At 38.9% G+C, this 12,341-nt stretch overlaps 1 protein-coding gene across 1 annotated transcript in view; it reads right to left on the bottom strand.

The window, feature by feature from the left end:
* LOC120523512 (SPRY domain-containing protein 7) overlaps positions 1-6,736 on the bottom strand; it is a 43,736-nt gene extending 37,000 nt beyond the window's left edge. The window contains exon 1 of the mRNA XM_039744894.1: positions 6,566-6,736. Coding sequence (XP_039600828.1) covers positions 6,566-6,674 — 109 coding nt within the window. The 5' untranslated portion in view covers positions 6,675-6,736. The remainder of the gene's footprint in view (positions 1-6,565) is intronic.
* Positions 6,737-12,341: the final 5,605 nt, after the last annotated feature.

Here is a 12,341-nt window from a genome sequence, read left to right as displayed (position 1 = left end):
GATAATTAGCATTTTACATCAACCATCACTGGATTTGGACTATTTCTTGAATGTCATCAATCAACAATGTTTATATGTATATCTGCTTCAACAGATTTTAACATTACACTTACTTTGAAATTAAAATACTGTGCCTATCCATAAAAAAAGGCTGCACAGAAGCGTTGCACATATTCTTAAATATTTCTTCAATTCAAATTCAATGTAAGTTGGTAAAAAAAATATTAATAAATTAAAAAAAATTATAAGAATGAAAAAGATACAATACACGTAATGGTATTGAGAAACCCTAAACTTTTTATTGAATTAGTTGACTGACATCAACTATTAACCAACTATAATTAGCATGAATAAACAAACTACTTTTTTACGCTCTGTAAACCAAAAGCAAATGCTGTGCAGCAACAAGTAAACTAGCAGAAATACCTGTGAATTCAGCATGTTGGGTTGGCCCTACATATTTCCACCTTTGTTGCACATGGGTAGTAACAAAAATCAAGAGTTTCCTCCTCGATAGAGAATGCCTTGTGTATCCAATGACGTATTTTTGACACTTTGTTCATGCCTCAGATTTCTGCTTGTAGGCTGTACAAGATGGTGGCTTGATTGGATGGTTATTCTGAGTGCTGAAAACAAAACTGTGTTTTTGGTGCAAATATTATTTAGTTATTGCACCAATCTGCACGTGAACCCTCAATAAATCTACATAGTATATATTATTACTTGATTAAAGCAGTAAAAGAATTGTTTTGTTAAGAGAAGAAGTACTGTAAACAATGGTCCTTCACATTGAAACCAGTCATTTTCGAGGTATCAGTCTATATGGAAGAGGAGTTAAAATTTGTCAATTTGCTGATGACACCACAATTTTTTTAAAGAAATGACCATGGGCCTAATGTATAAACGGTGCGAATGCACAGAAATGTTGCATAAGAACTTTTCCACGTTCAAATTGCGATGTATAAAACCTACACTTGGCGTAAAGCCACACACTTTTCCACGGTACCTCATACCTTGTCGTACGCAAGTTCTCCGCTCGGTTTTGCAAACTGGCGGCACCCAGCATCAAAGCAATGCTACTGTTCCTGTGTGGTTACTTCTTATTTTCCTGACGCGCCTTTATAAATACACTGAAACTAACTGCATATTGTTTATTAGTGTAATGCATCTGATTGTAATTAACCTGTAACAATATAATGGTCCAGGGAATAGGCATGGTATTCCAAATACCATAACTGCTTTAGCGTTGTTACTCTCACTGCACCTTCTTCTTCTTTCAGCTGCTCCCATTTGCCACAGTGGATCATCATTTTCCATATTACTCTCACTGCACCACTCCAAGTATTTATATCACTGTATCTAAGTGTGAATCTCAGCAGCAGCTGATCAGAAAGAGAATTATCGGTATACAGTATCAAGCACACGTTACCTCAGCCACGGCAAAACATTTCAAAGCCTTTCCTGTACGGACCTCGCGGTTCAGAAACAGTTTCATCCCAAGAACTGTAAATGCACTCAATCAATTGCGCCTTGTAGAACTGTTTGTACTTATAAGTACAATCACCCCACTGTAAACTTGCACTACAGTTATAATATTGCACAACCTGAGCCACTTTATAAAGCGCGTATTTACATATGATGACGATATCATTTTTAAGATGAAATGCAGCAAAATATGTTTATTATATTATACAGATAAAATTTTAACTTCATTTAAATAATCTATATTCTTCACTGGGACTGGCGTGAAGGATAGAATAATTAAACATGTACTACGAAAATATTTCAATGTTCCTTAAACGTTTTGAAGAATCGGCGCTCTAAGCTTACAGATGGCTTAACGTCTATTACAGAGCTGATTGTATGGCGATCGGTTACTTGGAGAAAGAAAAGCAAGAACTGCAGGGGCAGCCATGCCAATATATATTGAATATAAAACAGAAAGAGAAAATAACGACACAGTTAAAAATGCAGCAGCAAATTTCAACAAAAGTTAAATGCTTGTGTAATGAGCATGAGGCGGCTATGCAGTGTCCGCAACGGACGTGGCCATCCACCATGCATAAGATACCATATTGACATTGGCGGGCGAAGGGCCACCGATTCTTTCTCTGCCTAGAGCCGCCCATGAGTACTGCTGCAATAAATAATTTCATCGAAGCTCGCACACAATCACTGCGCCGTGTTCCCATGTTTAATAACGTGCTTTAACTCCTATCATCATGAAAATGATATCATGTATACATCTCAGTATTTTAGTTATTCAGAGAGCTGTAATATCATGAATGTAATGGATTCTGTGTCCTGTCAGAGGAAGAGAGCCGGTTTAAGAAGCACGTAGTGATTCACACACATAGAGCACAAAGAAGATCAAATACAAAACAAAGCATTTAACGTGCTATACTTTAATTACGATGTGATTTGAGAAAGTGGTTAATTAAACGATATTAAGATGACGTTTATGATGTTCTACTTTAATGACAAAATAAACTACGTGATTAAAGTGGAAATTTCGAGATTGAAGTTGACATTTCCTGCTTTTCCCCCACTGTGTGCCTTTTTTTTCTCTGTACCCTAATAAGCTTTCATATGACACTCAGACAGTGGGCTACAACTCGCCTTTTCACGGCGACTTAGATATGTGATTTTGTTTTTTATTTCTGGCACTGTGCGACTTTGTGAACGTGAGCTTTCAAGTTTCTCCAAAACATTATATCACTCGATCAACTTCCTTTTGTTGATTATACCACGGTTTGATTAAACAAATAGTATGTTTTTCCTTTGCCTCCACTTGGTATTCACTGAAATTCTTATATTTTCCCCCGTGCTTTTCCCATTATCTTTTCACAGAAGGCTGAGCTTAAGGGCGATTTATATTGATTTGCATATTCAATGAAGCGTAATTCTGGGAGGAGTTAGGAGTTACATGAAGCGCGTGCACGAGCGTTACTTTTCATGCTGATCGGGATTTATGTAGTGGAAGAACGTGGAAGTTGCAGTGCGCACAAATTCCTGCATCTGTATTTTTCTGTAAGTAAGCAAATTTCGGCTTTTGTGCTTATGCCATGTTAACATGAGGCCCCAGGAGATTATAAAGACAATTGAGAGAATTAATATGTTCTCATCGGTGTCAGAACTACCCTTAACCTCCTTAGCGTTAGACCCGAGCAATACTCAGGCTGCAAAAACCGTACTAAAAGCGTTAGTACCGAGTGTCACTTGGGCAACTATACAGAAGGATCTTGCGTAAGCATTAGAATGGAGAATCACTCGGGCTGAAAAGTGCTGTCAGCACAAGTCCTGAGCATTACTTGGAAAATGTTACAGGAAGGTCTTGCGCAATCATTATGTTCAAGCATCACATGGGCAAAGGTGTCGTTGCGTCTTCTCCTCTCACCTGTAATGATCAGTAACCCCCAACCCCGATAATAATGGTGTCTTGAACGTGATTCTGATATATCCAAAAGTGACCCTCATGTCTGGCTATCTGTTGTCCCAGCTTCAAATAAATCAGTGCCACCTTGTTTTGATTTTGTGGGGCAGCCAGGAATAAAAGTGGACATTGACAGCCAAGATCCACTCACTTACCTGAAGTTATTCTTGGATGATAACGTGATCGAAAAAATTGCTGTCAAAACAAACTGTTAAGCTGAACAGTGTTGGGTAAGTAACCATACACCTAAGCAAATTTCCTGTTCAAAAAGATGGAAACCAGTAACTGCTGATGATATCTGGGCCTTTTTAGGCTTATGGATATTGCAAAGACTTGTAGTGAAACAACTAAGCAGTGATTGCACTGGTCCAAGAACAAAATTTTGGCAAAACCGTTCTTTGGAGAAATTACATAAGAGTGTAGGTTTTCACCAATTATGAAATATCTGCATTTTACCGACAATTAAGACTTTGATGAGAATACCCATCCAGCACTCTGAAGAACATTTGGGAGATATACCAGGCTATTGTAGCAAAATGGATGAGGTACATTGCATCAAAAAGAGCAAGATTTGGCATAAAGTATTATGAGCTTTGTGAATCTAAAATGGGATACATTTGGAATTTGGTTCTGTAAACAGGGAAAGGAAAAATGTTTGATCCAAAATACAATGAGAACGGCTACGTCATTGGTGCGGACTTTGATAGATGCTCTGCTGGATCAAGGTTACTGTGTAACCATGGACAACTTTTATACTTCGCCAGAGCTATTTGATACCTCGCTGCAAAGAAAAACTGATGCATATGGAACAGTGCATCCCAACTGTCATGGCATGTCTGAAGACCTTGACAGAGCTAAATCACAGTGAGGTGAGCTACTAGCTTGATAAAAGGGAAAAGCGCTTGCGCTGAAATGGAAGGACAAGAAAGATGTTTGTCTTCTTAGCGCTATACTTAATGCAACTACAGTCACTGTACAAACAAAAGGCAACAAGCAGGTTATGAAAAGTTGTGCTGTGGCCGACTACAATAGCACGATGGGTGGTGTAGATCATGCTGATCAAGAATTGACTTTCTATCCTGTTATTCAGAGGCAACAAAAGAAATATTACAAAAAGATATTTCGTCATCTGGTGGAACAGTGCATTTGGAATGCATTCGTCTTATACAAGCAAGAAGCTGGCAAAAGTGCATCTCATGCTAACTTTACATGCCATCTTGTAATCTATATATATATAATTGACTAAGTCGCCCAACCATGGGGTACGCACGACAGAGCCCCGCCCGCCAACTCTAACCCTCCTCCTGCATCTACCCTCGCTATATTTTATATTCCACGGGCAAAACCCTACTTAATTCTAAATTTTTAAATATTAATTGGCAAAATGTTTTGATGATGTCAAGTATGTATTGTCTGACTAATACAATTAAGGAAGTGTCATACAAAATTATTCAAAATATTGAAAACAAATCAACCCCACCCCTGAGAAAGAGTGCATGGCCAACGGAGTAAAACTTAAAGCTAGTAAAAATAAATAAATTGATGAGTTTAATTGGCGGTTAAAGATAAATGGAGAAGAAAAAGAAATGGGAAGAGAGTTACTTCCTCAGTGCTTTAAGAGCTTATTCTACCTGTATATAATTGATTAGATCCTGCCAGGTTTTGAAAATGTTCTGTACAGATCCTCTAACTGAGAATTAGATTTTTTCCAATTTCAAATAGTATAAAACATCAGTTACCCACTGAAAGAGGAGAGTTAGGATTCTACCAGTTAAACAAAATAAGTCTGTGCACCAAACACAGCTGTTAATGCTCTAGGAGGGATTGTGACACCCAGGCTGTCAGAAAGGCACTTAAAAATCTTTGTCCAGCATTATGTTAATTGTCTTTGAATATTCATATATCTTTCGAAGATTTTGATGTTTTATTTTACACGCCCAGATGCGGAGAACAGATGTATATTTATAATTCATTTATTATTATTTGCAAATACCACATCCATAAAATGAAATGGATCAAATACACATCAAATATTAGTTTCTTTAAAACAGAAATGGAACTGAATGTAAAAAACACTCAAAATATTAAAAATAAGAACGTTAAAAGAACTATTAACATGTTTGTTTTATACATCGTATATATTTAAGCTATAGGGTGGTCCAGATCTAATTATGCAATTTTCATCACGCTATAACTTATTACGTTTATTACATAGAAAATCACCCGAAAATTCCCGGACCATCGAGAAGTGTGCGAACTGACAACATGAAGAATCGCCTTCGAGCCGAACTGGAATCATCCCCGCATAAATCAAAGTCATCCAGACGATCTGGGTCTGCATAATTAGATCTGGACCACCCTGTATATTTTACTAACGTTAACAATTTGTTTATTATATTGGTAAAAATGATAAATAAAGCATTTTAAGAACTGTACTAATTTTCAGTAAGCGTAATTCACACGTGTGAAATGTAAATCTGTCGTAGATTACCACGAGTTATTTTTGACTGCGAACTCATTCCATAGTTCCTGTCCTTTACAAGGCGCAATACAAACCACTCTACAACACACCCGCAAAAATGAGGAGGAACACCGGGTTACCCGTACGGCATGCAAATTACTTCCGCGAAGGAGGCTGGTCTGAGAAGGGAAAGCGTCCTGCTTAGAGCTGCAACGTAAACACAACAGAGCCAGTTAGGGGCTGGATAGCGGGATAGCCTCTTTTACAGAGAAGCCAAAATTGCTTTTAGACGTGTCTCTGTGGGTCGTGTCCATATTTCCGTGCTCTTGGGCATGTAAGCTGTCTTCTTCAATTGACAGTCAGACTCGAGTGTTTGTGAAAAGTATCAGTATTTTGATTTATTGTCTGTATAGACCTTACAGGGGGACTGGACTGAAAGAAGCTTCACTCTTGTTGCTGTTAGTTTTAAAAAAACACATAAGGTCGAACAACGCCCTTTGGGGGGCCACGACTCATGACTTTGATAACAGTTCCTAAGATTTAGGTAGCGCTTTGGAAGAATTGGCTTAGTTGTCTCATGACTTTAAGACACACATACACGCCCTCTTATTACTACATCCAGTAAACATGTTTTTCAATTTTTTTACAGTTAGAATAAAGATGCATCTTACCCATATGATCTGTGTCAAGCTGCACCATCGGCATCTCCTTTAAAGGGACGTGTCCGGATTCGTCATCACTACAACATCGCAAACAGAATCGAAAAAACGAAGCCATCATACATAGCACTCTTTAGCCTACTGCGTGCGCAGTCTATCCGGAAATAGTTTCTCTCCCTAGGCTTTTTTTTAACAACAACAAAAGCTTTACGAACATGGGTTACAAGAGGGCATCTGAGTTACACAGAGACGTTTCCCCTGATCTGAACAGCGACTACTACAGAGCTCCCAAAAAAGAGTCTAATCTTGGTTTTTCTCTTCTTTCTAAGTACATTCACAATATACGTTTTGATGTACCTTAAGGTCATTGGAGTGCATATTAAGATTTCTTCAAAAGATCGTTTTAGATATCTGATACTACGTGCGTTTCGGGGTATTTTAAAATATACTTTAAAATATTTCGCCTGCATTTCAAGATTTGTTAAAAATTGCATCCTGCTCAGTTGCATGATATTTTAAAATGCATAATTTCTTTTATATATTCCAAAATACATCTGATATATATAAGGCATTTCAGACTTCTCCAAGTAAATCGCACATATCTGAAAATATAGGAGCCTATAGTTTGAGATGGTCCCCAGTTTATATAAAGTGCAATATAAATGTTAATAATAATAATAATTATTATTATTAATATATTTTGAAATGAATTTCAGACATCAGTCAATTTGCTTTGGACTGGAAATAAATTCAGTGTAATTCAGTTTAATGATATTCAGTGCATTTCCTCTTAAGAGCTCAGTGAGCTATACAAGGTAACAGATATGGAAAAAATACAAATGACCTTGAAATTGAAAAATAAAATAAATAAGTCAACAGAATAGTTAAAATTAAACTTGTTAAAGACAATATCCAGATAATGATTGTGGCCCAGCAGTTACGGTCCTAGGGTGACAAGCACAAAGCTACCAATTCAGTCAAAATCACCTTACAGGTTGTGAGCAAATTGCTTACCTGATTGTACACAACAGTTAGGACTGAGTTCAACATGAAAGGTCTACCCGTCTAACCATCCATCTGTCCATTTTTAAACAACACAATCTAGTTCAGAGTTTTAGAGGCTGGAGTCTATCCCATCATTACAGGGCACAGAGCAGGGAGCAGACCAGGACAGGGCAGTAGTCTTTTGCATGGCACAGGCATGCTCGGACTCACACTGCCCAAGTTAGAACTGCCAGGCTACCTAACATGCATGTATTTAGATTTGAGATGCGAACTGTGAGACAGCATGGCATGAAAGTTGACATAAAACAACATTTTTCTCTGTTGAGTATATTTTAAATTATCAGAAAGTGTAAACAATTGTTTTGGCTTTGCAAAAGTAAATATAAGGTAGTATTAGTATCTCACCTAGCAGCAGAGCCTCAAACAACTACAGGCTCACACATGTAAATATGATCATCCCATTTCTAATGGTAAGGACACCTGATATTCACTCAAATAGCCTGGGTTTAACGCCTGTAATGCAAAATAGGTGTGACAACCTTATGGCCATTCCTCTGTCCATCTTCTATCATCCTTGGTCAGTCACTGCAACTAAAGTACTGGACTTTACACTACAAAATGTGGAGGATGGCTGGCATCCTTATCTGCCTTGAGCATACACAAGACATTATCTAAACCAGATTGCTAGGTGGCAAGGATATATTGCTAGGATGGTTCTTTATACAGGCTCCAGTTAATCCAAAATGCTGCTGCAAGAATTATCACAAGAACAAGAAAATGCGAACACCTAACTCCAGTTCTTAAATCCTTACACTGGCTCCCGGTTAAGTTTAGGGAAGATTTCAAAATCCTCCTTTTGACATATAAAGCATTAAATGGCCAAGGTCCAGCTTACTTGTCTAAACTTATCCTGACTTACAAACCAGAGCGCACATTAAGATCTCAAGATGCCGGTCTACTTATGATTCCAAGAATTAATAAAACAACAGTTGGAGGTCGAGCTTTTAGTTACATGGCCTCTAAACTGCGGAATGGTCTGCTGATTAACTGTACAGACTGCATATCTGTTGTTAGTCATTAGCACTAAAACATAAGTAACATGATAGTTATAATTGGATACTAACCCTCACCTATTCTGTTTCTCTTCTCGGTACTCAAATGTGGCACTTGGTGCCATGGCCTACCTGCCAAGTTGTTGTGCCTGCCTATGATAAAGTCATCCCTGATGGAGGATTGCAGGAATCATGGGAAAGAGGGGTCCTTTCATCGCATTGGCTGGCCCAGCACTGGCCAAATGGGGGAGGCAGCTTCATGGATGAGGTCTCCAGGACTCTAAACAAATCCAAATCATATTATGTGATATCATCCACTGTTAAATTCTGCTACGTACTTCTAAAATTTTTATTTTTATACTGTATTGAGGATTTGTTCTGTTCTGTGTATTGTATTGACCCCCTTCTTTTTAACACCCACTGCACGCCCAACCTACCTGGAAAGGGATCTCTCTTTGACTGCCTTTCCCGAGGTTTCTTCCATTTTTTTCCTACTGGGTTTTTTTTTTTGGGAGTTTTTCCTTGTCTTCTTAGTCAAGGCTGGGGGGCTGTCAAGAGGCAGGGCCTGTTAAAGCACATTGCGGCTCTCCTTGTGTGATTTTGGGCTATATAAAAATATATTGTATTGTATTGTATGCCTCCCTCCTTGATGGAGAATGCCCAGATGCTCGTCTATGGCCAAAACCTGCGTCGTTATGGGACAATCAGAGGATGAACTCTTGCGATGTGAACAAGGAGGATCTGGCCCTTCTGCTCATGGAAGAATCTCCGGCAATTTGCCTGAGGACTCACCCAATGAATGGGATCCTGCAAAGGGGGGAGGGGGCAGTGACTGCCCAAACCACCTTCCCTGGAGCATTGAGGGCTTGGGAAATATGTGCTGAGTTCTCACCAGGAAAATTGTTGGAAATGGGGGTGGTGGGCCAGACAAAGGGCTTTCCCGAGCACAAAAGAGTCTAAGCCTAAACAGTTAACTTAGTTTGGACTATTAGTTTTGTATATCTGGAAAAGATGCCCCACAGCCTGTATTGGATATTTTGCATAGAATCGACTTACTGAAGAAGGTGATTGACGGCTTGGAGAGGATGGCTGAGGCAATCTTGAAGACAGTTCAGGAATGTCTGAAGAGACATGGTGTCGGACTCTCCATCCTGATTAAATGTGGTAGTGCAGATGAGTGTTTTCTGTACCATAATTTAAAAGGGGACCCAGAGTGAATTGCCCTCTGGACAAGATGTCTGAAGGATGGTGAGTTGCCGGGATTCCGACAGTTGAAAAGGGCAAGATGACTGACAGCCCAGTAACGGAGGACAATGTGTAAAGGCTGGACGAGATGGAGAGGCTTGTTGATGTTGGCATCTGTGCTGTCCAGAACCCCCACCAATCCACAGGCGGTTGCTAGAAAGTTGAAGGGGATACAGAGCAGATGTCTCTCTTTATCACATAGAATGACCCAGGCTGTTGCCGTATCCTAGAGGAGAAAGGTGATCCATGAAAGAAAGTCCCAGTCTCCTAACATGGTGGCACATGAGCCCATTTGCTCACGTGTGTTTAAGGGCCCTCCTCCAACGTGAAGGGGGGGGCACTGGGTGCCACCCAGTTGAAGGGATTGGAGCCCACTATGTCTGGCCCCCATCTCACCTGGAAGTGCTTCTGGAGCACAAGCACAGGACACCAGAAGTACTCCCAGGAGTTACATAAAAGGAGCCCACTGCCACAGCTCCAGGATCCAGATTCAGGAGGAAGAGGGATGAAGCTTGCTGGCAGAAGAAGGTGACTAAAAGAGAGAGAGAAAAAGGCAAGGAAGAAACAAGTGTTTTGTGCTTTGAATGTTAAGCTGTGAGAAATTCTTAAAGACAAGAGTTTCCCAAATAAAAGGCTTGTTTGTTGCTGGAGTTGTGGCTGTGTATTAGGGAGCTGGAGCACCCTCTACAGGCCACAAAGGCTATCAATTAAAATCTTGGCCTTGCATCTTTATATGACCCCAAATAAGCCACTTAGCTCACTTCAGAATATAGCATGCACAAATGGCCATATTTACTGATATTTTAGGTGTTTCAACAAATATACAATAATAATGAATCTTTTCTCTTCACTGTCTATATGGAATTCTGTACTGTATGCCTATGTGGGCATTCTTTAGATGTTCTGGATTTCTTGCATTTCCCAAAGATCCATCCAACTTCCATTTCAATACAGATTTGCTGCACTTGCAAAGATTTTGAAAACAATATAACTTTGACAGGGAGTAAACTATCCACTATTTTACATGTACTACAACAACAGCAACAACATTTATTTATATAGCACATTTTCATACAAATGATGTAGCTGAAAGTGCTTTACATAATTAAGAAAGAGAAAAAAGACAAAATAAATAAGAAAATAGAATTAGGGAACACTAATTAAAATAGAGTAAAAGTAAGGCCTGATGCCCAGGGAGGACAGAAAAAATCAAACAAACAAAAAAAAAAACCTCCAGATGGCTGGAGAAAAAAATTAAATCTGTATACTGTAGAATATTACTTGTTAGGAGTGGTTTATTTTAGATATACATGGAAAAATATGCACATAATTATACTATTCATACTAAACAAGGTAAATAAAATGCATCTGTTTCCACAGAATAACACATTTATTGTCATTACTGACTATGATATCTCTTTCTATCTTACCAGCATTCCAAAAAAATTCAGAAGCAATAGATTGATTTACTGCTTTTCATTAAGGACATTATAACATTTGTGCACCTTCATACACACTCATCCAAATGTGGGAACAAAAGCATAAAAAACAAATACATCAGAGGTCTGGCTGTCTAGTGTGTTAGCACAGCTAAACAGTGAAGTCACACTTTCTTTCCCAGGGAATGACCTACCAATTGTCTATGTGTAATTTTCAAAATATTCCCCCATTTTATTCATTTAAAATGTTTTCTCTTGTTTACTCTCCCTGTCATTCTGCTCACCTCCTAAACCAATGACTTGGGGCAAATGTTATCCTTTTATACTAATTCCCGTCTGTATCTCCAACCTACATTGCACTATTGAGCAGTTTTTCTTTCAGAGATCCAGATACTCCATGCACATGTACTGGGTGCTCCCTAACAGCAATTAGAGAAACTAATATGACAGAAAGACAGAGGGATGGCTTGAAAACTAGGGGACAAATAACTTTCCTTAGAGAGCAAGTGTGGCCAAAGATAGTCAGTAACAGATGACAAGACCACCTGAACTCCAGGTGGCAACAACAACATTTATTTATAACACATTTTCATACAAACAAAGTGGCTCAGATTGCATGGAAAAAAAAAACAATTAGGATTAGGAAATAATATTAAACAATGAGTAACAAAAGAAAAAGGTAAGGTCAGATGGCTAGGAGGATAGAAACAACAAAAGAACTCCATTTTGGCTGGAGGAAAAAAAATCTGCATGGGTTCCAAGGCCAAAAGACCTGCCCACACTGGGCATTCCACCTAACATAAATGTTTGTAAATCCGTCCTGTTTGTTTTCAGGCTTAACATGATAGGATTTGATTGAAGTTGGTTTTGTGGACGGCTGAGACTCTTGCCTTCATTCCATCATCATAGCGGCTGCATGGTGCCTTAACCAGGTGGTGGTGGTGCAGACTGCTACAACAGAAGAGCTGGAAAAGACAGCAGAGAATAATAGAGATTACAAAAGAGTGTGGATCCCTGAAGAATATGATAAGTCTATGCCCATATAGT

This window comes from Polypterus senegalus, chromosome 2 (genome assembly GCF_016835505.1).
Source record: "Polypterus senegalus isolate Bchr_013 chromosome 2, ASM1683550v1, whole genome shotgun sequence".
Lineage (NCBI taxonomy): Eukaryota > Metazoa > Chordata > Cladistia > Polypteriformes > Polypteridae > Polypterus > Polypterus senegalus.
This window is presented reverse-complemented; position numbering and strand designations above follow the sequence as displayed.